This window comes from Odocoileus virginianus, unplaced genomic scaffold (assembly GCF_023699985.2).
Source record: "Odocoileus virginianus isolate 20LAN1187 ecotype Illinois unplaced genomic scaffold, Ovbor_1.2 Unplaced_Contig_7, whole genome shotgun sequence".
NCBI lineage: Eukaryota > Metazoa > Chordata > Mammalia > Artiodactyla > Cervidae > Odocoileus > Odocoileus virginianus.
Window position 1 is genome coordinate 1759517 of NW_027224324.1, and position 26142 is coordinate 1785658.

General features: G+C 39.4%; 1 protein-coding gene across 1 annotated transcript in view; it reads left to right on the forward strand.

The window, feature by feature from the left end:
• The window catches only part of TNIP3 (TNFAIP3 interacting protein 3), a 136602-nt gene that overhangs the window by 57052 nt on the left and 53408 nt on the right, over positions 1-26142 (forward strand). The window contains exon 3 of the mRNA XM_070463853.1: positions 20236-20353. Within this exon, the coding sequence (XP_070319954.1) occupies positions 20236-20353 (118 nt within the window). The remainder of the gene's footprint in view (positions 1-20235; positions 20354-26142) is intronic.

Sequence of the window (26142 nt, forward strand, 5' to 3'; positions counted from 1 at the left end):
ATACTCAACAACCTAACCTTGATAAGTCTATTCTGTGTAAATAAAGTACCAGTGCGTAAGAATGTATCTAGACAAGTATTTCTTTTACTGCACTGATTATTGTGACACTTAAAAGAAAAAACCATTAGAAACAACTTGATATTCCATCATAGAGAAATAGATAAATTTGGCCCCTTTATAATTTTCAATATTAATTGGCTATAAAAATATATATGAACCTGGAGAAATGTTCAGAAAAATACAAAATAACCAAATAATTGACAGAGTAATGTGTGACTTTATTTTTATTTTTTTTAAAAAGGGAAAGAAATATCATTATGTATAATTATAATTAGTAAATAATTAAGTTAATAAAATATAATTAAACATAATTCATATTAGCAGCATATACATATTTACATGAGCATAGAGAAAAATGTGAAATATTGGTGCTAATACTAATTATCACAGTAAAGTGGAACTGAGGGAAGAGTAAGATTATTATTTTTTAATCTTCTCTGTTGTTGGCTTGTTAAAGTGAATATACTTTTACAGGGTGAAAATATCCAATAAAGAAAAAATAAAATGGGCTATTTGAAAATACATAGGCTAAAACTTTGATAAATGCAGAATAAGTGTATGTACCATATCAGAGGACGTAGATTTTTATCCCAGTTCTCCAAAAAAGGTGACATTTAAAATTAACTATATGATCCCAATGCTGAATTGATCTAGGGTAGTTCCTTTAATTTACATATGAAGAAAATGAGATTATCATGCACAAGGTAGGTTCACAGTATAAGGCCACTGAATAAATGAGTGGGTGCTTTAATCACTAGACACAGCACGCGCTAAGTGCTTGCCTAAATCCCAGCTAGTTATTGGCGGAGGTACATCTAGAATACAGATCTCCAGATTCCAGTTGCAGGGCTCTTTCCCTGGGGACATAGACTTGGGAAAGCACCTCGGAGAAAGATGTGTGTGTGTTGCCTAAGGCAGTGATAAACTCTGGCTCTAAATTTGCCAAGGCAAAAGTCACAATGCACATAGTAAAAATCGTTGACTATCTTTTCCTCTTAGAAAGCTTATTGCTCTTTGTTTCGGGCTTTTTGTTTCTACTTCTGTGTTTTGCTCTTTGAAGCATAGAACAATGCTTTAGAAACTCCTTTCAGGAGGCACCCAGCAACGCCTGACAGCCAGATGTGGTGCCCCGGAGCCTGCCACTCTGAGAAGCAGCCGGCAGCACAGCCTCATGGTTTCTGTGCTGAGTCCTCCTCTGATCCCTCCAAGCACTAAATAAAGCATCAGTGTGGCTACCCAGTTGCTCCCTTTTGTGGAACATTTGATTAGTGTGTTTTCTGGACTTTCCTCACACCCCAAAACTTCCTCTCTTGCCCTCTATTCAGTCAAGCTCGTCAGAAGTGGCCACTGACGTGGCTTGGAGTCCATTCATAAATTAACCCTAGTTATTGCAGCCACCAAATTTCCCTCTTGACCTTCAACTCCTACTCTTTTCCCCAGCACATAGTTCTGCTTTTACTAACACTCAGAGCCTCTTACCAAAAAGTGACCTTTACTTTCACTCTCACATGGCAGATCCAAAGAACTAGTTTCACTTTGTATTACTTCCCTCTGGGTTCAGTTCCACCTAAAGGTACGTTATTTTCCAGTGCCGTTATTTTGTTTTGTTTTGTTTCTCTAAATGGAGTCTGAGCAGAGGTCTTAAAGTGGCCAGCCGGGCAGGGGGTTCCAGAAATCTGCTGGATGAAAAGGAACAAAAGGCTCTCCGAGGGAATAACAGCAAAAACAAACAAATACACATCTGTTGAGAGAAAGAAGATAGACAACAGGCTTGTTGACTGGCAGTAATTCCCTGATCATTAAATCAACCACACAGTCAGTGTCAGCCACAGCTCTCTTTGAACTGGATTGTTCAGTCACAGGAAAGGATGTTTTTTAATCAGCAGTTGGTGGTGGTTACCACAGCACCACGGGAGCTGGGAGCCTGCTGGTCAGGGCGTGTGTGTTCAGGGATCCCCTTTGGCATCCAGAGACTGCCGGCAATCCGGTAGCTGCCAACTGCCAGAACTCTGTGTAAAGATGAAAAACGTGGCTCAGAAGTCTGGAAACCCCCCTGAGCCTAGCAAGTTCTAACTAGGTACAGTTTTGAGAAACTGGGTCTATATAAAGACAGTTGAGGCCCCTACTGTGAAGTTTTTGAGAAATCTTGGACTCTAAAGAGTCCTCTTCTTTTTTTTTTTTCATTTATTTTTATTAGTTGGAGGCTAATTACTTTACAATATTGTAGTGGTTTTTGCCATACATTGACATGAATCAGCCCTGGATTTACATGTGTTCCCCATCCCGATCCCCCCTCCCACCTCCCTCTCCACCCGATCCCTCTGGACTTTTGGACTCTGTGGGAGAAGTGTCCTCTTCTTAATTTGAGATTATGCAAAGGGAAGTCATAATTTGTATAGCGTCCCCTTCATCGGAACCCTGCTCTGCATTGCCCCAGTAAACCAGTTGTTTAATACTCTCAGGCGTGGTTCTTGTCACTCAGCTGTGTTCAGTTCTTTGCCAGACCGTGGACTGCAGCATGTCAGGCTTCCCTGTCCTTCACATCTCCCAGAGTTTGCTCAAACTCATATCCATTGAGTCGGTGATGCCATCCAACCATCTCATCCTCTGTCGTCCCCTTCTCCCGCCTTCAATCTTTCCCAGCATCAGGGTCTTTTCCAGTGAGTTGGCTCTTTGCATCAGGTGGCCAAAGTACTGGAGCTTCAGCTTCAGCATCAGTCCTTCCAGTGAATATTCAGGGTTGATTTCCTTTAGGATGGGCTGGTTCAATCTCCTTGCAGTCCAAGGTGTCACCTATTTGGGTGAGAACAAAGGCAAGAGGAGTGTCCTTTAGTGTGTCTGTCCAGTAGGGGGCAGTAAAGAAACCGACTCCAAGTGGTTGCCATGTCTCGACACACAGACAGAAGAAATGCCAAGTGCCAGCCCAATTGCCAGGTAAGGGCTTGGCCTGTGACGATGGTTTAGGAGGAGACAGGGTTAGCGGGGCACCGTAGCCCAGAGGGCGCCTCTGTGTGGTTGAGAAGCAGGGGCCCTCCCTTCTGAGTGTGTGCAGCCCCACACTGGCTGCCCAGCTTGGCAGGGGGAGGACGGGTCCTCACCCCCGCACTCCTGTGCCTGCCCGGTGCCCTGACCCAGCCACCCACACGGCTTCTGTCACTGAGCTGCCCTGCAAAGTACCTGCTCTGTCACCTCACGAGAATGAAGCAAGCTTCCTGTCTTATCTGAGGGTGACAGAAGGACGTTTCCCCTCCAGATGCTGTGACTTGGGCTTGACAAGATCGGCTCCTCTTCTCAGGACATTCTTCCCCAGCCACTGCAGCTTGGTACACCCAAGGAGTTCCAGTTCAGCGTAGGGGAATTTGGAAGATAAAAATCAGTTCAGTTATTAGTGTAGTCCCACATCTCTCCGCTTGTCATGGTTGAAATCTTCAATCAGTGGTTCCCAGTTGCCACTTCCTTTTCTAATCCATTGACCTTGACTTGTGGCCAGGGCACCTGGACGCCTTGTTTTCCTTGCCCACTGACTTCTACCAGGCAGGGGTATTTCCAGGCGACACAAATAGCATGACTCCTTTCTTGTAGGCCCCATGCCTGACTTCTTTTACTTTTCAGTGAAAACTGCTGTCAAAGTAACAATGCGCTTCTTCTATGTATCTCTGAGCGCAGTATCCTACAGATGTTACAAAGATTTTATCACTCTTTTCCTGGCCTTTGCATTCATCACTTACTGGGTCCTTAAGATTGTGCCAATGTCCATCTCCTTGATTGCTTCTCAGGTTTCGTTTCCTCTGGATTGCCTCTAGATTTTCTTCTTTTTTGTTGTTTTGAGTTTGAACCATCTTCTCTCCCTGGTCCTTGCACAGTGCTCTCAACCGGGCCTGTTGTGTGGCATCTGGATTCCCTCACGTTTTTTATTTGTTTTCGAGTTTCACTGAACTTTCTAACTTTTTTCCAACTTTGTATCTCTAGCCATCATAGAAGGTCTATATCCTTTTCAAAAGACCTCTTTGAAAATATTACATGTTAAAGATAATCTCTTTCTCAGTATACTCCGTAATTCTTTTTTGTTGTTGTTTCAGTACCTCAGATCTGTATGAGTTCTTTTATGAGGAAAAACTCTAGGATCACAGAGCTGATGTCACTTTTGAGAGCATGGGTTCTTCTCATAATATATTCCATGATTTTGTTAACACTCTCTCTGGACCTTCCCATGTTTTTTAAGCAGATGGTGGTGGTGGGTTAGTCGCTCAGTCGTGTCCGACTCTTTCTGACCCCATGGACTGTAGCCCGCCAGGCTCCTCTGTCCATGGGATTCTCCAGGCAAGAATACTGGAGTGGGTTGCCATTTCCTTCTCCAGGGGATCCTCCCAATCCAGGGATCTGGCCTCAGTCTCCTTCACTGCAGGCAGATTCTTTACCAACTGAGGTACCAGGGAAGCCCTGAAAACTCATGCTTTTTAAGCAGGTCTACTGAACTCTTGATAATCTTAAGGCAATTAATCTTCTTGATCAGTATATTTGGCCCTCACTGGGTCTTCTAAGCCACGTTTATTAATGAACTTGATAGCAAATTCTCTACAGTTGGTTTGGAGGCAGGAAAAGTTGCCATTTTAAAGAAATCCTAGAATCTAAGCTCCACAAGTGTGGGCATTTTTTTTTTCTGCTCTTGTACATCCTGTTCCAACCACTAGAGTGTCTGACATATAACAGATGTTCAATAGTTACTTGTTGAATGGATAAAAGATAAAATCATGTCATTTTTATTTCACTTTTTTATCTCTGTAGCACTGTGAGGATGATTTCATAGGCAAAAAATCTTCAATGCTTTTGATGCCATGTAAACCTCTTTGTAACTGAAAATTTAGGCCACAGATACCAAATTCTCGGGGCTTCCCTGGTGGTTCAGATGGTAAAGAATCTTCCTGCAATGCAGGAGACCAGGTTCAATCCCTGGGTTGGGAAGATCCCCTGGAGAAGGGAATGGTTATCCACTCCAGTATTCTTGCCTGGACAATCCCATGGACAGAGGAGCCTGGCGGGCTACAGTCCATGGGATCACAAAGAGTCGGACATGACTGAGCGACTAACACAAACGCTTCAAACTCCTATGTTTTGGGTTATAGTTTCTCTGAATGTGATTCTCTACAATGAAGGTGATGTACTACTTTTCAGCCTATACTCTTAAATTTCTGTGTCTTTCCCATAGTCCATTCCTTTTGTTTTAGCATTTTGGTTTGAAAAGGCTCCTGTACTGTCATTGTTATTGTTTATCTTTTCTTTCCTGTAGTTTACAAGAAAACCCAAATGAAATCTTTCTTAGCCCAGATCCTAAGAGAAACCAAATTCCTATGCTTACGCAGCATGTCTATAATCTTACATCCTTTAGTTCGTTTCTAGAATCTATTTTGTAAAACATGACAAAACATTTTTACACGTACTCAATTTTTAAAATCGCCTTTGCATATAATCTTAGTGAAGAGATTTTATGTGTGTATTTAATCAAGCCAGCAAGAGCTGTCTTTACAGAAACTTTTCTTTCCATAGCTTGTTACTTTCATGTTATTGAAACTATATTATAAATTTTACTACTCACTGACAAGGTCTTTGAAATTCTTATATGGCTATTCTTATTAAAATAGTATTAGCAATCCTTGTGTCTCTGGTGGCTAACATATATTGAGGGGAAATCCTAAATTTGTCCCATATTCCTTCAGAATTCTTGGGTGAGTCCCACTATCATAGCTAGGCTTAAAATAGATCCTATGTATACTTAAGTTTGCACCTAGATGTTAAAGAAGACTCAAAATCTTTAACAGTTAAGTCAAAAATCAAGTTTCTTAACTCGGAACAGCCATCTACTTGATGAGTCAGTCAGTCAGTCAGTTCAGTCACTCAGTCGTGTCCGACTCTTTGCGACCCCATGAACTGCAGCACGCCAGGCCTCCCTGTCCATCACCAACTCCCAGAGTTCACCCAAACCCATGTCCATCAAGTCGGTGATGCCATCCAACCATCTCATCCTCTGTCATCCCCTTCTCCTCCTGCCCTCAATCTTTCCCAGCATCAGGATCTTTTCAAATGAGTCAGTTCTTCACATCAGGTGGCCAAAGTATTGGAGTTTCAGCTTCAGCATCAGTCCTTCCAATGAACACCCAGGACTGATCTCCTTTAGGATGGACTGGTTGGATCTCCTTGCAGTCCAAGGGACTCTTAAGAGTCTTCTCCAACACCACAGTTCAAAAGCATCAATTCTTTGGTGCTCAGCTTTCTTTACAGTCCAACTCTCACATCCATACGTGACCACTGGAAAAACCATAGCCTTGACTAGACGGACCTTTGTTGGCAAAGTAATGTCTCTGCTTTGTTTAATATGTTATCTAGGTTGGTCATAACTTTCCTTCCAAGGAGTAAGCATCTTTTAATTTCATGACTGCAATCACCATCTGCAGTGATTTTGGAGCCCAGAAAAATAAAGTCAGCCACTGTTTCCACTGTTTCCCCATCTATTTCCTATGAAGTGATGGGACCAGATGCCATGATCTTAGTGTTCTGAATGTTGAGCTTTAAGCCAACTTTTTCACTTTCCTCTTTCACTTTCATCAAGAGGCTCTTTAGTTCTTCTTCACCTATTTTCATCATGTATCAGTACAATGTGCTGATAGGCCCACTACTTTCTCTGTTTTTTTCCAGTATTTGATGTCCTTAAGTGCATTATATTTTATTAAAGTTCATTAAACCTAATACTTTGAGCCAAGTCTGTTCATGTTTGTTCTTGAATGTTTTACACTGAATTTCTATTCTACCCATGAATCTCTTAGTAAAGGAAAGGCCTTTAATATTCTGACTAGAAAAAATAAAATACTTTATTACCCCTAGTCCCAATTTACAAAAATATATATGTGCATATAAAGGAAAAGGGTAAATTTACCAAGATTTTATCCTAAATTTTCTATATTAAAGCTGTGTTAGTATTATAATAATTATAAAAATACTTATTTCAGAAAATTTTCCTAGATATGCATACTTATATTTGATATGAATGAATATTTAAGCAATTATTAATTACTAATTTTAACACCATTAATTATTAATTTTTCCATCTTCAGAACTAAATACTGGCTATTTATAATCCCATCTTTAAAAAATAAGTCTGACTAATGCTTTGGTTTTTCAAATTTCACTGGCATTCTGAATTTAATTGTGTTATGATCTCCATTACACTGTCAAGCACACACAATTACTTCCTGGACTAGTTCCTAATTTTTAGCTTTTAAAAACTGAACATTGTTCATGGCCCTTTTTCTCTTACTTTTTTAATAAGTCGTTATTAAAGAAAAAAGAACTACTTATTAAAAAGATCTGTCTCTTCCAGTATTAGACAGTTGATATGTTCTAATTCTTTACTTTTGGCAATCTACACAAAAGCTCTGCTCAAAGAAATGCAGTGAGAATAACTTGCCTTGAGCAGGTTACCTCATGTCTGTGAACCTCAGTTTTCTCACCTGAAAAGCAGCAGAAGCAGATCCCTGCTCAAGGAGGCTTTCTGTGAGGTGAATGGGATCCAGCATCTGCCGTGCCAAGCGCAGTGCCTGCCTCAGTACATACCGCCATCACCATCAGGGCACTGTGTGTTTGGACATATTTCAACACGTCAGCTGAGCACAGGTGAATGTCATTTTTTAGTAGCATGCCACTCTTTCCCATTTATTCTGTCATCACTCCTAAGAACAATGTCACCTCACCCACCTGCTGGTCTTATTTTCACTATAGAATGCTACCTGGCCCTTAGAGATGACTTTTTTTTCACTTCATCTTGGAAATGCCAGTTAAATGTGAGATTTGCTTCTTCTGTCAGATATTCCAACTTACCAAGTTTTAGGAATTCCTCCTCTAGTCTTTATATAGTTATATTTATACCAGCACCTGAGTTATTTTTATGTCAATCCTGTAAAGACTTTTGAAGAACAAAAAGCAATTTTATACCAAATAACTGTTTAACTTTGCTGGTTTCTCACATTGTCATGACCCTTGATAATTTCCACTGAATAAATGGTTTGATGTTTTGTAACAAAGAGAAGCCAGTGTTTCTTTTTCCATTTCACTCAAGGATAAATGATCCATTCTCTATAATCAGAAATAGACAAGGTCAACAGTAGTTTTATTTTATAGCTTTTGTAACTAAAAATAATGCTGTAATAAAAATCCATTTCAAATCCCTGTGATATTCTTCCATGCTCAAAGTCATATCATTGTGTTTTATAAAGGTAATCAATAAAAGAATAAAAATCTTTTATGTACATTTCTTTCTTTTGGAATCTCATTCAAAATCATGAGGACATAGGCTTTTGAAAGTTAGTGGACTTTATTACATAAAGAAAAAAGAAATATTTGTTGACTTGAATGAGAAAAAAGCCTCTCTGAGTTTGGGTTTTTGTTCTATTGTGCATACTGGGCGTGTATGCTCAGTCGTGTCCAACTCTTTGCAGCCCTATGGACGATAGCCCACCAGGCTCTTCTGTCCATGGGATTTCCCAGGCAAGATCCTGGAGGAGGCTGGCATTTCCTCCTCTAGGGGATCTCCTGACCCAGGGACTGAACTGCATCTCCTGCATTGGCAGGCGGATTCTTTATCACTGAGCCACCTGGTAATCAATTTTGGCACTAACCTACCTCTCCAAAAGCAGGCTTCTACAATCTAAGTATCTGAACTATTTTCAATAAGTTTACTATGAGAAGTCCACAAGGATATGAAATGTCAGATATTACAGAGTAAAGATGAAGACATTCAAGATTTGGGAGTTCTGTTAGTTTGTGTTGTGTATTTTCCTATCTGGGCTTTAAATATTATGGTGAAAATAGCTCATCTAATTTTTGGAATCCTTGGGCTAGAAGAGAATATCAAAGTCATTTGATTCACACAAACTCTCTTCCAGATTCTTTTAGAAAAGCAAATCAAGACACTAAATCATCTTCGCTCTGTTCTGGTTTGCACTAATTTCACAAATCTCAGAGAAGATTTATTGGCCTGTGTCATAGTTTCTGTACCATAATGAAATGCTAATTTCATTTTCATAAGATATTTCTGTATTTAATATAAGATAATTTGTGTCAAATCAGATTTAAAACTCTCTAGAATTTCTAAGTATAACAACATTTTATATTTTTACTGAATTACTCAGAAATAAATTACTACTAGATTGTTTAGTGTGCATCTCCTACAACCAAGGACATTCTCCCATGTAAGCACAAGAAAGAAAAAACTGTCTTTACCCTCTCAGGTTCAGTGTCAGGGGGCCTGCTAATTTAGCTGACAAAGACTGATTAACAGAAGAAAAGGAATACACACTTATTAATATTTTTATTTGCATGGGAGTTCACAGAAAAGAAATGAAATTCAAAGAAACAGATTCAAGAACTTCTGTACCCTTCTTAGCAAATAGCATAAGGTTTGGCTTCAGGGGACAGTAAGTTGTAGGGCAGTAACTAGGAGATGAATGGCGTATTTTATGTAAGGTTTATTTACGCAGACTCATTGTGCCTGTTGGTGCTTCATCTCCAGAGACGAGGTGTTCTACTCATCCTGGTACAGAAAAAGGACCAAATTTATGCTACCTTCACAAAAAGAAATTGCTGCCCTGCTTTCAGGGAGATCATAACAATCCTCGTATCAAAGTAGCGTATTTTTAGGGTGGTGTATTCTGATCCCCTTCACATCAAAATCAGAAAATGAACACTGCTAAAATACTACCATCTAATACTCGGTCATTCAATTTTTTGCCAATTATTCTGTTAGTGTCCTTCCTAGAAAAAAGAAGGATCCAACCCAGGATCAGAGACTGCAGGTAGTTTTCATGATTTTTAGCCTCTTTCAATCTGGGACAGCTCTCCAGTCTTTGCTTAATTTTCATGACCTGACAGTTTACACATTTTCAGCAGGAATACCACAGATGTGAAGCTGTGTTTTTGAAGGCTTCTTATCAGATGTCTGGACTTTTCTCATTACAGGTGGTTTTAATCTTGATCATTTCATTAAGGTGGAATCTGCCAAGATTTTCCAATATAAAGTTATTCTTCAGTATTTCTTTTAGTATTCACTAAGCACTAGGGGAGGGAGATCCTGTGAAATTATGCAAAGATCCCATTCCTCGTCAAAATTTCAGGCACAGGTTTTAGCATCCATTGAGATTTCTATTTAAATTATTACTGTGCTGGCTGTCAAATAGTGATTTTCTAATACCATAATTTCTTCTACATTTATTAGTCACTATTCTAAAGTAAAGAAAAGATTTCTTCTGTCCCTATTTATGTCTATTTCTAAATTTTTATCAGTATACATTAACCAATTCTATTTTATTTAATGAGTTACAATGCATTTTATTACTACTCATTTTGATGCTGAAATTGTCCCATATCTAACCAGTTCTTAAAGTATTTCCTAATTCTGGCACAAAAAGAAATTCTAGACTCATCATTTTCACCTGCATATGAACACTGTGAAAGAAAGAAAGAAATACAGGAAGGAAGGAAGGGATACAGACCATTGCAGTCTTTAACAAAATTTATGTACCACTATAGGAGGAAATCTATTTGGTGTAACTCTTGTTATATAAATGCTAAATAAACAATGACTGCAAATTTTAAAAACATATTAAAAAAGAATTTAAAATTATCTTTAAATTTTAAATTCAGTAAAAAAAAAAAGGAAGCAAACTACAATTAGTACAAATGTGCACACCACACAATTTCTCTCTCTTGAACTCAAAATTCAAAGTCAATCAACAGAAAATGTGAGCAGCATCAGAAAACTATAGTTTCTACCTGAACTGAATGCAGACTGCCCTCTAGAGGCACCATTTAATCAATGCAATCCAATGTTTTCAGCTGCAAGTGAACCTATTTATATCTCCGTGTAAAGTTTTCAGAAGCAGTTCTGTTTAAATATGTAGGTTCTACTCTACACATGAGCTTCCCTGGTGGCTCAGTGGTAAAGAAATCACCTGCCAATGCAGGAGATGTGGGTTCAATCCCTGGGTCGGGAAGATCCCCTGGAGAAGGAAATGGCAACCTACTCCAGTATTCTTGCCTGGGAAATCTCATGGACAGAGGACCTGGCAGACTGGAATTCATAGAGTCGCAAAGGAATCGGACTCAACTTAGCCACTAAACAACTGTACACATAGTAATAACTCATCATGATTTCCATGTATCGTATGCCACCTCTAACAAAACTAACACAAGCAATACAACAAAAAAAAAAGTGGCTTCCATTTTATCAGCTAATCAAAAGAATTGAGACATGTGATCACAAGATAAGACATCAAATTGTCATATGTTAGTTTGTGACTTTTGGTAAAGCTGTTAGCAAATTCAAAATCTCCCCAAATTTATATGCAGAAGAAATGTCTCCATAATTTATTCCATTATTTCCTCACCATCTATAGATGAATCAAGTTTGGATTCAACTTGGAAACTGCCTCACTTAGCAGTCTTCACTTGGCTCTGAACCTTCATATGTGCTACTGCAAACTTCAAAACTGCTGGTGAATTAAAATCAAGATCTGTAGTCACGTCTTGAAACTCCAACACAGGTGTAAAAAATTCACATTTAAACCGATATAGTTTAAATAAATATTACTTAATGAACAATTAAATAGAAAGGTAAACTATTTCTCCTATTATAAAAATTATATATAGCTCTCAAGAATATGGTGTCTAAATTATTCAGTACTTCAGATATAGTTCTTAGAAGTATCACTCACCTCCTTTGCAATAATTTAAAATACTTTGAATAAAATTGTTTTGCCAATGGCTGTTCCTTAAGAAAAAAAGTCCTTTCAAATATTTGTCCCAATGAAATTCTACTTTAACAATATAGATTTAAGAGAATAATTTTAAGATCATATTGTTTTATTTGATGCTATTTTTACCTAAATCCACACATGCAATATTAAATAGCAATGAGATACTGGGGAAACTATTATAATTATTAGACATGACTTAAAATTTAGTCTTCCAATCCTCCTAGATAATATCATAACTTGGTATTATATAGAGATCAGAGCAATACATTTTGACAAATTAAAGGAAAACTATAGTTGACACCAAAATGTGGTTATATTCACGTGAATATAATATATTCACGTGAATATAACCTGATCTAATTTTCTACTTTGCTTTTTTTTATATAGACACAATTATAAAATACATAATGTTCCTGCTGAAATGCTTATTTCCAAGAACAGTGTAGAGGAGGAAAATTTTTGTCTGGGCTCTGTAAGAAAAAATAGCTTAATAAGAGACAAGCTCACAAATTTTCTGTGACATGGGAGCCCTCTTAGGAAATGAAGACCTGAAGAAGTGGCAAAATCTAAATACTTTTATACTAAACTGATCAGAGAAAGACAATTATGGAAAAGTAACTGTAACATATGATTAGGCTAAAGGAAGATAAGAATTACTTTAGTGAGGTCTGTTCATACGGATTCCTCTTCTTAATTTCCCATCCTTGATAATAAAAATGCTTCTTTCTTCCTAGTTTAGGGAGGGCATCTTTCACAAGTGAATTTTATCTCGTGTTTGCAGGAAGAAAAAGGGGAGATCAGAATGATTTTTTGTACCTGCTGTTTTTCAAGTATCTTTTGTTCAAAATAAGCCTTATGCTGAAGTGACATATATTGGGGTGGCATACTCTGCCATTGTTCCACATTCACAATAAAATTTAGAATTTTGCTCTGCATGTATAGCTAGTTCAATTTTGTTTTCAATAAATCAATATGAGCATATTTCCTCTGCAGACAGTGTGCAAAAGCATTAACCACATGATACAAATGTTAGAGTAAGTGCCAAGGTTTTCTTGACATAAAAACAGAGGTTTAACTTATGTATAATGCTGGTTGAGAATTATGTTTTCTATGACCTGAATCTTTAAGAGTATTCACTTTTTATACTCTCTGCTTCTTCAAGAGAATGGAATTTTATGTAAATAAAAAAAAACTTTGATGGTAGTATGCCATATTAAAACAATAATAATAACAAAAACACCAAGGAATCTACTCCTATGGACCCATAAAATTCTCAAGCTATGTCCTTCCTGTAACCCTATTAAAGGGTGTTATTTTGTGTATTTTCAACCCTGTAACAATTGGTAGCCTAGCAATGTTTGGATGACTTCTTTGCTCTTCTGCCATCCCTATAGAGAAACTCACATTGTAACAAACCCTGGTATTCCAATGTCAGCCTATCCAGCAGATCTAAGATCTAAAAATGGTGTCATTTTTCTCTTAAAAACTCAGAGCTTATTAGCAGAGGAGAGAATCATGCTTACTACTTGCTCTTGGACAAGATTTTATCCTTAAGTATACTTCTCAAGCATCTACCTGACTACAGGTTTGATTCCAGGGAATTGGGAAGGACCCCTCAACTCTGAATTCCCTCCAGGACCCTGCTTGCTGGGGGCTTCCCAGGCGGCACTGTGTGTGTATTAGCCGCTCAGGCATGCCCCGCTCTGTGCAACCCCACAGACTGTAGCCCTCCAGGCTCCTCTGTCCATGGGATTCTCCAGGCAAGAATACTGGAGTGGGTTGCCATTCCCTTCTCCAGGGGATGTTCTCAACCCAGGGATCAAACCAGAGTCTCCTTCTTTGCAGGTGGCTTTACAATCTGAGCCACCAGGGAAGCCAAAACGAACCTGCCTGCCAGTGCAGGAGATATAAGACATGGGTTTGATCCCTGGATTGGAAAGATCCCTGGAGGAGGGCATGGCAACCCACTCCAGTACTCTTGCCTGGAAAATCCCATGGACAGAGCCTGGAAGGCTACAGTCCATAGGGTGGCAAAGAGTTGAACATGACTGAAGCATGTTAGCATGCTTGCACCCTGCTTGCTGATGCCTAAAGCTCTATGGCTTGCAGCAGAAAGGTCCCGTCTTATAGTCTTAATAGCTGTTAGGACTTCGTCAGCTCCTTCTCCCATGGACAGAAGTACTGAGATGAGGAGGGAAGAAATCACATGGACTCCGTGGAGAGAAGGCATCTAGAGAGAATTGATGAGCAACCTCCCCATGATGTTGTAATACAAGCATCCCCACCTTCAGGATTCCTTGGTATCCTTGTTGACCTCAGTCCTAGTTGTTCCTGACTACTTGTTCTCTTGTCAAACATTTAGAGACCATTGTGAGGCTCCGGAGGCACAGTGATATCAGCAAGCTAAATGCGTGCCTGCCTTCAGGGGTTTCTAATCTAACAGAGCAAACACGCAATTACAATCAAGTTTAATTAGCAGCCTAATATAGCAAATACAGGTTGGGATGGAAATATATAGTTGGAACATTTTATGTCACTCTCCCATACTTAAGGTGAGAACTACAGGATGGCTAACATTTAGCCAGAAAAAAAGGCGAAGACTTGCATGTATCACAGTATCTCTTACTGTGTTGAAAGTGTATATTCACCGACGCTGTATCCTGTCTCAACCTGTCACTCTGCCTTTGTGAACAAGAATGTTTCACTAGTTCAGAGCAGTCCCAATAAGGAAACCAAACCTCATCGCCGCAGGATAGTTGTAAGAGGATGTGGTTTCTCCAGAACTGTGCTCACCTATAACCTTTCGCGGTCTGAACAGCACCTGCAGCCGAACTTTATCTCTGGTCCAATCTGACTCCCCTGCCCGCACGCTCCCCCAGAGCACCGCCACAAGAGTTTTGGCAGAGGGCTGTGGCATCAGCTCAGCGACTTGGCACATCACAAAAACAGTTGTGCAATAGACAGGTTTCCAGCCAAGAATGCAGACTGAGGGCAGTCACAGAGTTCAGGTGTATAAGCAGTATTGCCATTCTCTAGGCTCACTTTTCAGACATGCAAAGACCATACACATTTACACACTTTTTAAAATTATTAAGCCACATAGTGAAGTGAAGTCGCTCAGTCGTGTCTGACTCTTTGCAACCCCATGGACTGTAGCCTACCAGGCTCCTCCGTCCATGGGATTCTTCAGGCAAGAATACTGGAGTGGGTTGCCATTTCCTTCTCCAGGGGATCTTCCCAACCCAGGGATCGAACCCGGGTCTCCCACATTGGAGGCAGATGCTTTAACCTCTGAGCTATAGTCTTGGGTTAAACTCTTGAAATATTCATTCTTGCCCGAGGCCAATGCTACTTTGAAAATTTTGTGAGCAGACCTTTTCTCTTCTATTACCTCCTTGAGCCACAACTGTTAGAGCTCCCAATTACTAAAATAATTTAGATACCATGCCATATGGATCTAAAACACATTTACAGGGAGTAATTTCTTTATTGAGTGATTTGTTTCTCCCCCAAATAGCCAGGAGCACACTCGGACTACTAATCACAGTAACAAAAAGTAAAACCTAAAAGTCACTGCTTGACTGTAGTGTTTCAGACAACACTGCTCATTCAGTGTCTCCAGAGGTTGCGGTCCTGGTCTTTGAGCATCTGGAAGCTTTTCCATTATAGAAGAATATGCTATTGATTTATCCTTGTCTTATATTTGAAAATATGCTTTGTTCTCCAGAATCTTCCCTAAAAAGACTTGGCTTATGATTTAAGATCAAAGCATAACATGCGACCTTGGTGGCAGGCTGGGAGGAAATGTGGACATTTGAGGAAAAAAGAACACTGGTGTCCTTAATTCTCGCCTTGGCATTGCTCTCTGCCACTTAACCCCTCTGAGTCTCATTTCTCTGTCTTCCAAATGCAGGAGAGAAATCAAATGATCTTCAGGTTATTCCCAAGATCGTGGCTTCTGTTTTCTCTGTTGAGTGTAATAATTTTCCTTAGGAGTTTATATTTCTTGTGAGTACTACTGAGGCAACTATAACATGTAACCATAAAAACCAGGTCTGGGGCTTTGGGGTTGTGACTTCACCAGAAGTCATTTTCGGTGACTGGGAATTCCATAGTTTAAAGTATAGATATCCAGTGCTGCTAACATATGAGGCACAAAGAGTTAAAACCACGACTGTTCTACAAATATAAAATGAACATATGTTCACAGTTTTAATTCAACTCATTAATGAGATTTCCATTCAAAGAACATTTGAAGAATTGGTTATTTACAGTCAATTTAATAAAGGAATGCTAGAATAAGATGCTAGACTAGATACAAAAATGGTAATACCCTAAGAGGCAGTAAGCCACAAACTTTGAGATTCTTTTCTACCAGAGAGGATTCTACAAATTAACAATGTCTTGGCTCTAATCAAATAGTAGAATTTAAATAATTTAATAATCCTTGAAAAATAAATAAATAATCATTGAATGAGCCCATTAAACAATGACATAAAAAGATTTCACTTTATTGGATAATTTCTTTTGGAAGCGTTTACACTGAAGACCCTTGAATGTGTAATAAAAGCCTGAGGGCTCCAAATATACTTTCTCTGATACACCTCTTTCTCTGATCTCTCCAACTGCTGGGTTATTGGGCAGATTGTTACCTCTCAATGGTAGTCTAGGGGAAAAACAGTTCAGAAATCATACATAAATTAGGGAAAACTATTTGTAAAATAAGCTTCATAGTCAACATTAGCCTAACTTATTTTCCTGTTGGTAAATATAATTCATATTAAAATCATTTCTATTAACTTTCTAGGCGGATTTATTCTTTGAGTGAAGGGTAGGAAGGAACAACAGTAGCACAGGAAGTTTATATCCATGTAAGTTTAAAGCCGGCAACAAATAAGCCAAGGGTCTAACAGGGATTTACTAGACTTCTTAGAATTTTATCACTGTCATCTTAGAAAGCTCTTAGCCCTAGAATACTGCCTCTATAATTCTCTGTTCTCTTGAAATGTCATAAGGAGGCCACCTCAAATAAAGATTTACTTAATAGTATTTAATTCAAGGAGTAATTTTTTAATTTTCATAGTTTTTCCATGGTTAAAAAAAATTTTTTTTTTAAATCAAAGTGTACTCTTAGACAAAGAAAGTCACAGTAAGATTTGAATTTAAAGTGGCCGCTCATGGCGATAACTTAAAATGGGTCAGTGATTATTACCTTTTTAGGAAGGTCAAAAAGATTTTGACCCTCTCTTCAGAAAGAGACACTGAGCATATAAGAGATATAATACCATTTTGTACTTAATTTGATTTGGGGTAACTCACAGACCCCTGCATCTCATCCTGGATCCCGATCTATAATTTGCAACTGAGAAACACAAGGAGCCACCTACAAGGCCATCAGTGAACCACGTGGTCCTCACAGCTTGGCTCCCAAGCCTCTCCTGACAGCCGACTCTGTAAGTCAGCTAACTTTCAGTGCGGGCAATGATAGGTTGTTTTCTTTGGAACTGAAGCAGAAATGCCCCTCACAGTGGAAAACCTGAGCCCAATTATCTGGGAATAACACGGTCCTCTATGGTCCTGCTGTAGCGACAATTCACTAGCAACTCAAAGGTAGATTAAAAAGTCATGGGTTTCAGAACACATTCTTATCCTGCCCCTTATAAGTCAAGTGATGTTAAGAAAAGGTATTTAACTTCACTAAGGCTCAAGTTTAATTGAAAAATCAGGATGATTAAGGGGTAGGGCCCTGAGCAAAGACATCTGGAGCCATACCCCTGACCTAATCAGCTAAGTATTACAGAATCAGTGAACATATCCCGGGTGAGGATAATACATACCCAGTAAAACAAATGCAAGGTTTTATAGGCTTTGTTCTGATTGTGTTTAAAAGTTTGGTAGAGTGTTTTTCTTCTTTTTACTCTACTCCAAACCTTGAGTCATAATGATATATTAAGACTATAACTTTGTTGCATGCAATTATTTAGTGATCTATAGAGGAAAGCAGAGTTTTAAAGTTGCTATTAATGCTTCCTTTGTGTCTCAACTTATCAGTTCTTTGAGTTTGAGGTTATTTGCGTACATTTTAAATAAGCATCTAATTTACTGTTAGATTTGAGTTAATGTTTTGAATTAAACTTCATCACACAGTCATATTTATTCACCAACAAATATTTATGGAGGGAGGTCATACTATGTGCCAAGAAACAGGGCAACAAATAAAAGCAGACAAATGCCCTTCTTTCATGGGACATATGTTAAACCTGTATGGGGGCTGGGGAGAACAGTAAACAAATAAGAAATCAAGATCATAAAAAATTCTAAGGAGAAAATTAGAATTAAAGGCCAGTAGTGATGGGTATGAGAAAGCCATTTTAAATAAGTTCATCAGCAGAGGTTTTCTTAATAAAGTAACATTTGAGACAGACTCTGAAGGGCATGGGGGAAGCAAGACGTGTGGAAGAAAGTGCAGACACCACGCTCGCGTGTGGGAAGCGCGCTGGCGTGTTCTGTGATGGGCTAAGTGTGCCTGGAAAGGCAAGGCGGAGGGGAGTGAGTGATGCGAGCTCAGAAACAACATAGGAGCTGCGCCATGTGGGGTCTTGGAGGTCACAGAATGTCGTATCAAAATGATCCCCTCTGGGGTTTGGACTCAATAACATGTTTGTCACAAAGGAATGTAACACCAGAAAGTATTGTGACCTCTTGGCAGGCAAGTCTGGTTCAGAAGAGGTCAGAAAAGCTGCCTCAGAGGCTTAACATTCAGTCTAGTCCAATTCTATTGGACTAATTAATTAATTGGTAATCTAATTAACCTGAAGGATTTGGGGCACTTATTAAAGGAATTTTGAAACTCTTCTCAGAGGATTGCAGGAAACCTTGGGGATAGGCTACCAAACTTGATACTATACATGGATAAGCTTTTGGGCCATGAAAGATTTACTGTACACCCAGTGGTTGTATATGGTGACATCACATGTGGGACATGAGGCACAGATATTCCACAGCCTGAGGAAAGTATAAATAGAAATATGAGGGTTGAGGTGTATTATTCAGAGATTTTTTTCCTACTACAAATAACAGACACCAAAAAGCTAGCTTAAGAAAAGACAGAGATAATTCATTATAAAAGATATGGGGTAATTAGCAGAATATAAGGGTAGGAAGGCAGTCATGCCTTAGGGTTGATTCAAGACCAGAAAATTGCAAAGACTCTCTCCATCTCACAGCTCTGCATTTCCCTACCCAGCTGCTTCATTCTTAGCTCCCTCTGCACACAGAAGAGAATCTCATGGGCCAAGCTGGAATCTGGTGTTTACTCTTGGTCCAATCAGCTATATCCAGGGAAATGAGGTCAAGTAGTATCAACAAGCATGGCTGTCAGAGCCGCTACCTAGGAGCCACTCTCAAAGAAGGTAGAGTGTTGGACAGACAGCCCAAGTAACCTCTGCCACATCCACATGTGATTAGATCACCCACCTATTTATTTTACTTGTAGACAACTTTGAGAAGTAGTCCTGAAAAAATTCCTACCCCAATTCAAGGGGTTGTTTTCAGGGGATGAAAAATGATGAGGAAGGCAAAAAAAAAAAAAAAAAAGGTAAAGAAAAAAACAGAATGAATACATTTTTCTCTTGAATTATGTTTTTAATGAGAAGATTTCTCCATCATGTCAGCATGATACAACAGAAAGAAAAATGGACTAGAGTCAGAGAATCTGATTTAAATTTTTACATTATCAGTTAATAGTCATGGGAGTATAAGCAATTCATTCTGGATCTCAGATAAATGACACAGGTTGAACTAGCTTCTTTTTAAGATAACTTCCAGATACCCTTTGATATGATATTTCCATTTGGTGGCAAATAATCCTAGGGATTTTTTGTCCATTCATTGAAGACATAGAGCAAAAATATGAAGGCCAAGAGCAGGCTATAGAATCTTACACATCTGAGTGTGATCTTGGCCCTGCCACTGTTTTGGAGTTGGATCAATAAGTTAGTTACTAAATCCAAGTTTGCTCATGGGTAAAATGCAGGTAAATGCTGACTACTGTAATGAATTGTACCCACTGAATAAGAACATGAATGTAGAGCACCTGGCTTACTGGGAGTGTTTAGTTCTGGTCATTGTTATCCACCGGTGAAAGTCCCCAACTCGTTCGTATCCTACTTAGAATAAATGTGCGGGTAAGTGAAAATTAAACTCCAATGCTCTTTAGAGTTCTCTAATGGCAGCAGCTAGTGAATATGAGATGAGAGCCCTGGAAATTGCAGGGGTGGGGGTATCACACGTAAATGACACCTCCCTGTCGTTCGCAAACATGATCATCTCTGATCGCCTTGTAAACTGCGGCTTTCCGTGTCCCCGGGGGCAGGTGTGAGAGCGCGGAGCTGGATAATAAGATCCTCGGTCAGATCGAGAGGAACACTTCCAATCCCAGAGGGGTTCGCCCGGCGGCCACGTCGAGTCATAGAAATCCCGGTTCTGTGAAGGTAAGGAAAGCCTTCTGCTGCTTCTCGATACACCCTTCAGCAGCGTGGTCACCGAGGGGAACACACCGGGACAGTCCCCGGACCGTTTCCAGTAAGGCACTTCCTTGCCGGCTGAGAGGACAGAGTGAACCCGTGCAGACTTCTCTTACACAGTCACTTCCTGTTACTAAAAAAACCCTCCACAGCAGCTCCTTCCAGTTTAAAGTGTGATATCAGGGGACCGTCATTACAGGAAAGGGAGGAGGCGCTCACGCCATTAGAAAGCGTGCTTGATGCAACAATAGTTCTTCTGTTGGGAGGAGCTAACCTAATGCGTATAAACTCACTTACACTGGGTTACTACAATGCGCACAACTCATCCCTTTTTTTTTTTTTTAAGGAAAAAAACACGATTTTCCTGATTAGATAAGTTCTTTGAATTTTCTCTTGTTTCAGGATATTTATCTATGGTGCTTTATGTAACAAATAGAATTCAAGGGTAACCTCAAGATAGGCATTTTGCAGATACCTTTCTAGAAATAAACCATAAATGACATCACAAGGTCTTAATCTCTGCAGTCCTTCCAGTTAGAAACCGTCTCTAATGATCATTTCAAAATGAATCTAATGTAAGTAAATTAGAGAATGTGGCTAACATTAAAAATATTTACATAACTTCTGCTTTGGTTTCTTAGTTCTAAAATGATCCATGATGGTTGTGGAAAAGCTACACTAAGCATAGAGAAAACTATAGAAATCATGTATAGAGAGATTTATTGTAGAGCTAATGAAGCTTGAATTCCCCTAAACAAATATTTTCTTTCATAACTAATTTGTATTGACAGATTTGTGTCTTTTTCCCTTAAAGAGATTCTGGTAGTATAAGCCTCAGGCCTCACCAAACATGGATCAGCCTCTGAAATCCCCTCCATGCCCGCTGCTCCTAGAGAGCCTCGCTTAGCATTGAGATCTGTGTGTCTCTTCTGGCCCCCTCTCTCTCTGACACACACACACACTCACATTCACACTCTCTGACACACACACTCACATTCACACTCTGACACACACATTCACACTCTGACACACACTCACATTCACACTCTCTGACACACACACTCACATTCACACTCTGACACACACTCACATTCACACTCTGACACACTCACATTCACACTCTCTGACACACACACACTCACATTCACACTGACACACACTCACACACTGACTCACACTCTGACACACACACACTCACACTTTCTGACACACACATTCACACTGACTCACACTCTGACACACACACACTCACATTCACACTCTCTGACACACACACGTTCACACTCACACACACTCACATTCACACTCTCTGACACACACACACACACACACACTGTCACTTTTTTCACTTAGTAATTTGTTGTGGATCCTTCTGTACCTCTTTCATTCACTTAATGAACAAATAGTATTGTGTCCATTCTTTCCATTTCTCCCTGAAAAAGAAGCATTTGTTTTCAAAGTGAGAAATGACTTTCTGCTAATGATGAGGGACCAAAAAGGCTTTTCTCTCCACTTCCTTGCTTCTCTTTTCATCCCCACCCCCACTCTCACACACATACCTCTAACTCCCAGTTAAGACTTTCTTCCTTCATGGAAATGTGTGCTGTTTTGTAGTGGCCATCTAGTTTAACCCCCAAAAGAAATTAGTGATGACAATTTGAATCCCCTCCAGTAGCCTGATCCTCATACTCTCTGCTTATCAGCTCCTAAGACTTCTTTGCTCATGACTGACTTCCCTGCTCACTCTGCTCACTTGTTTTCCGGATTCCTCCTTGCATGTGAGAACCTCACAGCCTATTGCCAGCCTCTTGGTAATTAGTTCCCACTCTTCTAGGGACTTAACTGGAACTTCTCTATCTCTTTAAGATATTGTTTCCCCTATCTCTCTTTAAGATATTGATGAAATTTGCTCATCTTCCTATACATTTCCAGGCGAAGGAGAGCAGGCATCTGGCTGATTTTTGTTTTTTTGTTTGCTTTGTGAAATGTAAGGGAAAGACATCTACCGAGAATGAGAGGGTAAAGGTGAAGTCCAGTGGTTAAAACAAGGGAAGATACCCAGGTGGCTCAGAGGTAGAGGATCTGCCTGCAATCAGGAGACCTGGGTTTGATACCTCAGGTGGGAAGATCCATTGGAGAAGGAAATGGCAACCCACTCCAGTATTCTTGCCTGGAAAAATTCCATGAGCAGAGGAGCCTGGCAGGCTACAGTCCATGGGGTCCCAAAGAGTCAGACACAACTGAGTGACTGAGCACACACATATGAAATGTCCACTGAGAGAGGCGGGAGAGGGGTGCAAAGCTGAGCAGCAATGAGGACCACTTTCTAAGACCAGTCACTAATGCCTGTTTGGGATCCTGAATCTTCAGTCTCTCCATCACTTCTTACCAGCTTAATTCTCCTCAACTTTTGAATATTGAGACTTCATACCACTGTACGGGTAATGTTCTTTGTTCACCATTAAGTATGATTCTATTTTATTTATTAACTTTTACTGACGTGCACTTGATTTACAATGTTGTGTTAGTCTCAGGTGTCCAGCAAAGCTACATGTCTATATTCTTTTCAGGTTCTTTTCCATTATAGGTTATTACAAGATACTGAATATAGTTCCCTGTGCCATAATGTAGGTCCTTCTTATTTAGCTATTTTATATATAGCATTGTGTATCTATTAATCCCAAACTCCTAATTAATCCCTCCCTTCCTCCCTTCACATTATGAGCAATGTTCTAATTCACTCTTTAACATCCTAGCCAGCGCTGATCATGACATCCAAGTTTTTCCAACCAGTTGTCATGCCACGCACAAGCTCTACCTTGATAAATCCATGGCCATTTTGCATCTGAGTTTTCACTTGTCCTTTCATTTGCACTTAATACTATTCACTAACTTTCTTAAATGTCTTACTTCATTGACATCCATAAATGTGTCCTTCAACACCCTGCTTTTCCCTCTGCTCTTTTCATTTCAATCACCATCACTGTTCTCTCTCACATCACCTGTCTGAGTCACACCCAGGGATCTGTACGTAGTGGTTGGCTCACTAAACTTCAGAACATATGCTGATGACTTCCAACACATACACTTACTAAACATGTAGTTCTTTTCCAGATTCATATCAACTTCACTCAGCACGTTCAAAGATGCTCTCAGTATCTTTCCTGTTAAAGCTGTTTGTTGTTTCTCCACTCTCCATTTCCCACTTCCCAAGATGCACCCATGTCCCACCACCCCGCCATCCTTTACCAGACCACGCAGTTCCACGTGCTGTGCTTTTTCACATGCTGTTTATTCTTCATGGAAACCCTTGCCTCCTTGCCCCTTGGATGAACTGTGTTTCAAACTGTGTTTTCGTGTGAATTACTGTGAAACCATAGTACCTCCCTCTTCAGTCTCACAGAGTTCTCTGGTCCCCTTTTGCACTGTCCTGAATAAATACCTTCTTTAAACTTCATTCATAGGCTTTATCACCTTGATTTGGTAATCATTTATGTATAGATGTGTCTTCCCTCCTAGTCACAGACTTCCTAAGGATGGAGTGTACAGTGTCACATGAATGTGTCTAAAGTCTCATAACATAGGTTCTTCTAGAAGGTACCCATGTTATGCAACATGTTTGGTTTCATGAACTATGAGAAAAGTATAATCACCTTATCTCTAAGAATCCTTCACAAATAATCTCAAAGTCTACAGGGGGGATATTGAATATACACTTAAAAGCTCAGCTTCTTATCTTAAAGCTTTCAACTGACAGTGATTGTCAGATGCCCACCTATCATTGCTGCTTCGAGATGTTAGCTATACCACTCCCAGGGCACTTTGTGGTACCACTCATGGTGACAAGTAAGCCTAATATTTGGATGTGTTCTCCAGAGCCCAAACAGAGCTAAACACTATGGTTCTCTCCATTTCAATGGAAAGACCTTTCTTTCCCAACTTTAGCTACACAGGCCCCCAGTGCTACTTTACACACCCAGTGTTTGCCAGAAATATGTGTGATCATCTATTTGATTTTCATCCTTCTGCAAATGGGGAAACTGAGGCTCAGTGAAGCTAAGGACATTTCTCGTGGTTTCTACTATAGCTTCATTTCTACTATAGAACTGCATTCTGGACCTAAACCCAAATCTGTCTGGGTTGCTCTATACATCCTGCTTTTCATTACCTCTTCCTCAAATAAGAATCATTTGAAGTGACTGGGCCTGAGCTCAAGGTGTTATCAGGAGCGATGCTGTTGTCAGAGCAACCCCTTCTTCCTGTGTAAGGCATCACCCTTGCACCAGGCTACAGTGCCTTTACTTTCTCTCTCTCTGAGGATGAGGTCTCCCAGGAACAATCCCCAGAAGTATCTCTTCACCTCCCAGACTTCTGGCATCTCCTTCTCAATTGTCATCTGAAGTATCTTCAAATATTTGATTCCTTAAGTAAACACCTTAATTTCCAGCTGAAATCTCTGCTGAATTACTATTTGCAGTAGCACTCCTCAGAAGGAAATCCTAAACTCCACTGGATGGAGCAAGCATATGAACAGTAAGGGAGACTCCCTTTCTAGGAAGAAATGTGTTTCATTATGACTTTATAAGATGGGTAAAATGCTTCAAATGGTTCAGAGAGTATACTCTTAAAAGATTCAGTAAGTCTCTAATCATAAAGAAATATGATTTAATGAGAAGTCCTGAGACATATATCATGTTCCCTTTTTGGTCTACCTTTGCCAAAAATAAGAGGGAGAATTACTATAGAGAAAATGAGAAGACTAACTCATTGCTTTGAGAAAACAGAAAAACATTATTGATGAATATGAGGAGCTCTATCAATATGAAAGCAGGTTTTAATATTCTGAGACAGTTGAAAGTAGAAAGTTGGTTAACAGAAGGCATTGAAAGTCTTGTAGGCAAAAAACAAAAGATTTTCTAAGTGAGACTACTACTCAGTTCCAAAGTGGACATTAAATGGAACTTACACTAAACTAAGACATGGTCTTAATACAGTGACAAAATTAATATATGAACATTGATTTATTACCCTGTAATTGTGTGTCTTCAAATACAAAAGAAAATGATACAAGACTTGAGATGTTTTCTTGGACAAACAAATATATTCCAGTAATGCTTGGAAACAAGGGTTCAACCTGGGATGGGAAGGAAAAGTGTTCGAATTTTAAGATCTACCAAAACTGAATTTGCTTAAGAGAATTGTCATGTGTTTAGATTCTATTTTGTTTTTCTTATTTTAACTAAGACATAGCACTAAAAATTGGCTTTTAATAACTTTGGTAGCAGTTGAGGAGCCATTTCCCAGTAACTGGAGACAAATTCTTGCTCTGGACACTCTTCCTAAGGCCAAAAGTCTTGGTAAAATGCTTTGAATGGCTCAGAGAGTATAATCTTTTAAAGTGTCCCAATATGAACTTATGACACTTTAAAAGGTTATGAGAGAAAAACTTCTTGGAAACTACAGTAAGTTGACAAACATTTTCTGTAACCACATTTGTTAGGAAAAAACATTAATTTCCCTTTCCTTGTTTCCCTTTTTCAAAAGTTAAGCTATTTCATTATCAAAATCTTGTTCCCTCATCTCTAAACTGGGACGTGATAAGAATAAAGTGAGTGAAAATGTGAAAGCATTTTGTAAACGTAGAGGGCTAAATTGCTTGCATGCATACGTGCTTAGTCGTGCCCAGCTCTTTGTGACCTCAAGGACTGTGGTCCACCAAGCTCCTCTGTCCATGGAATTTTCCAGGCAAGAATACT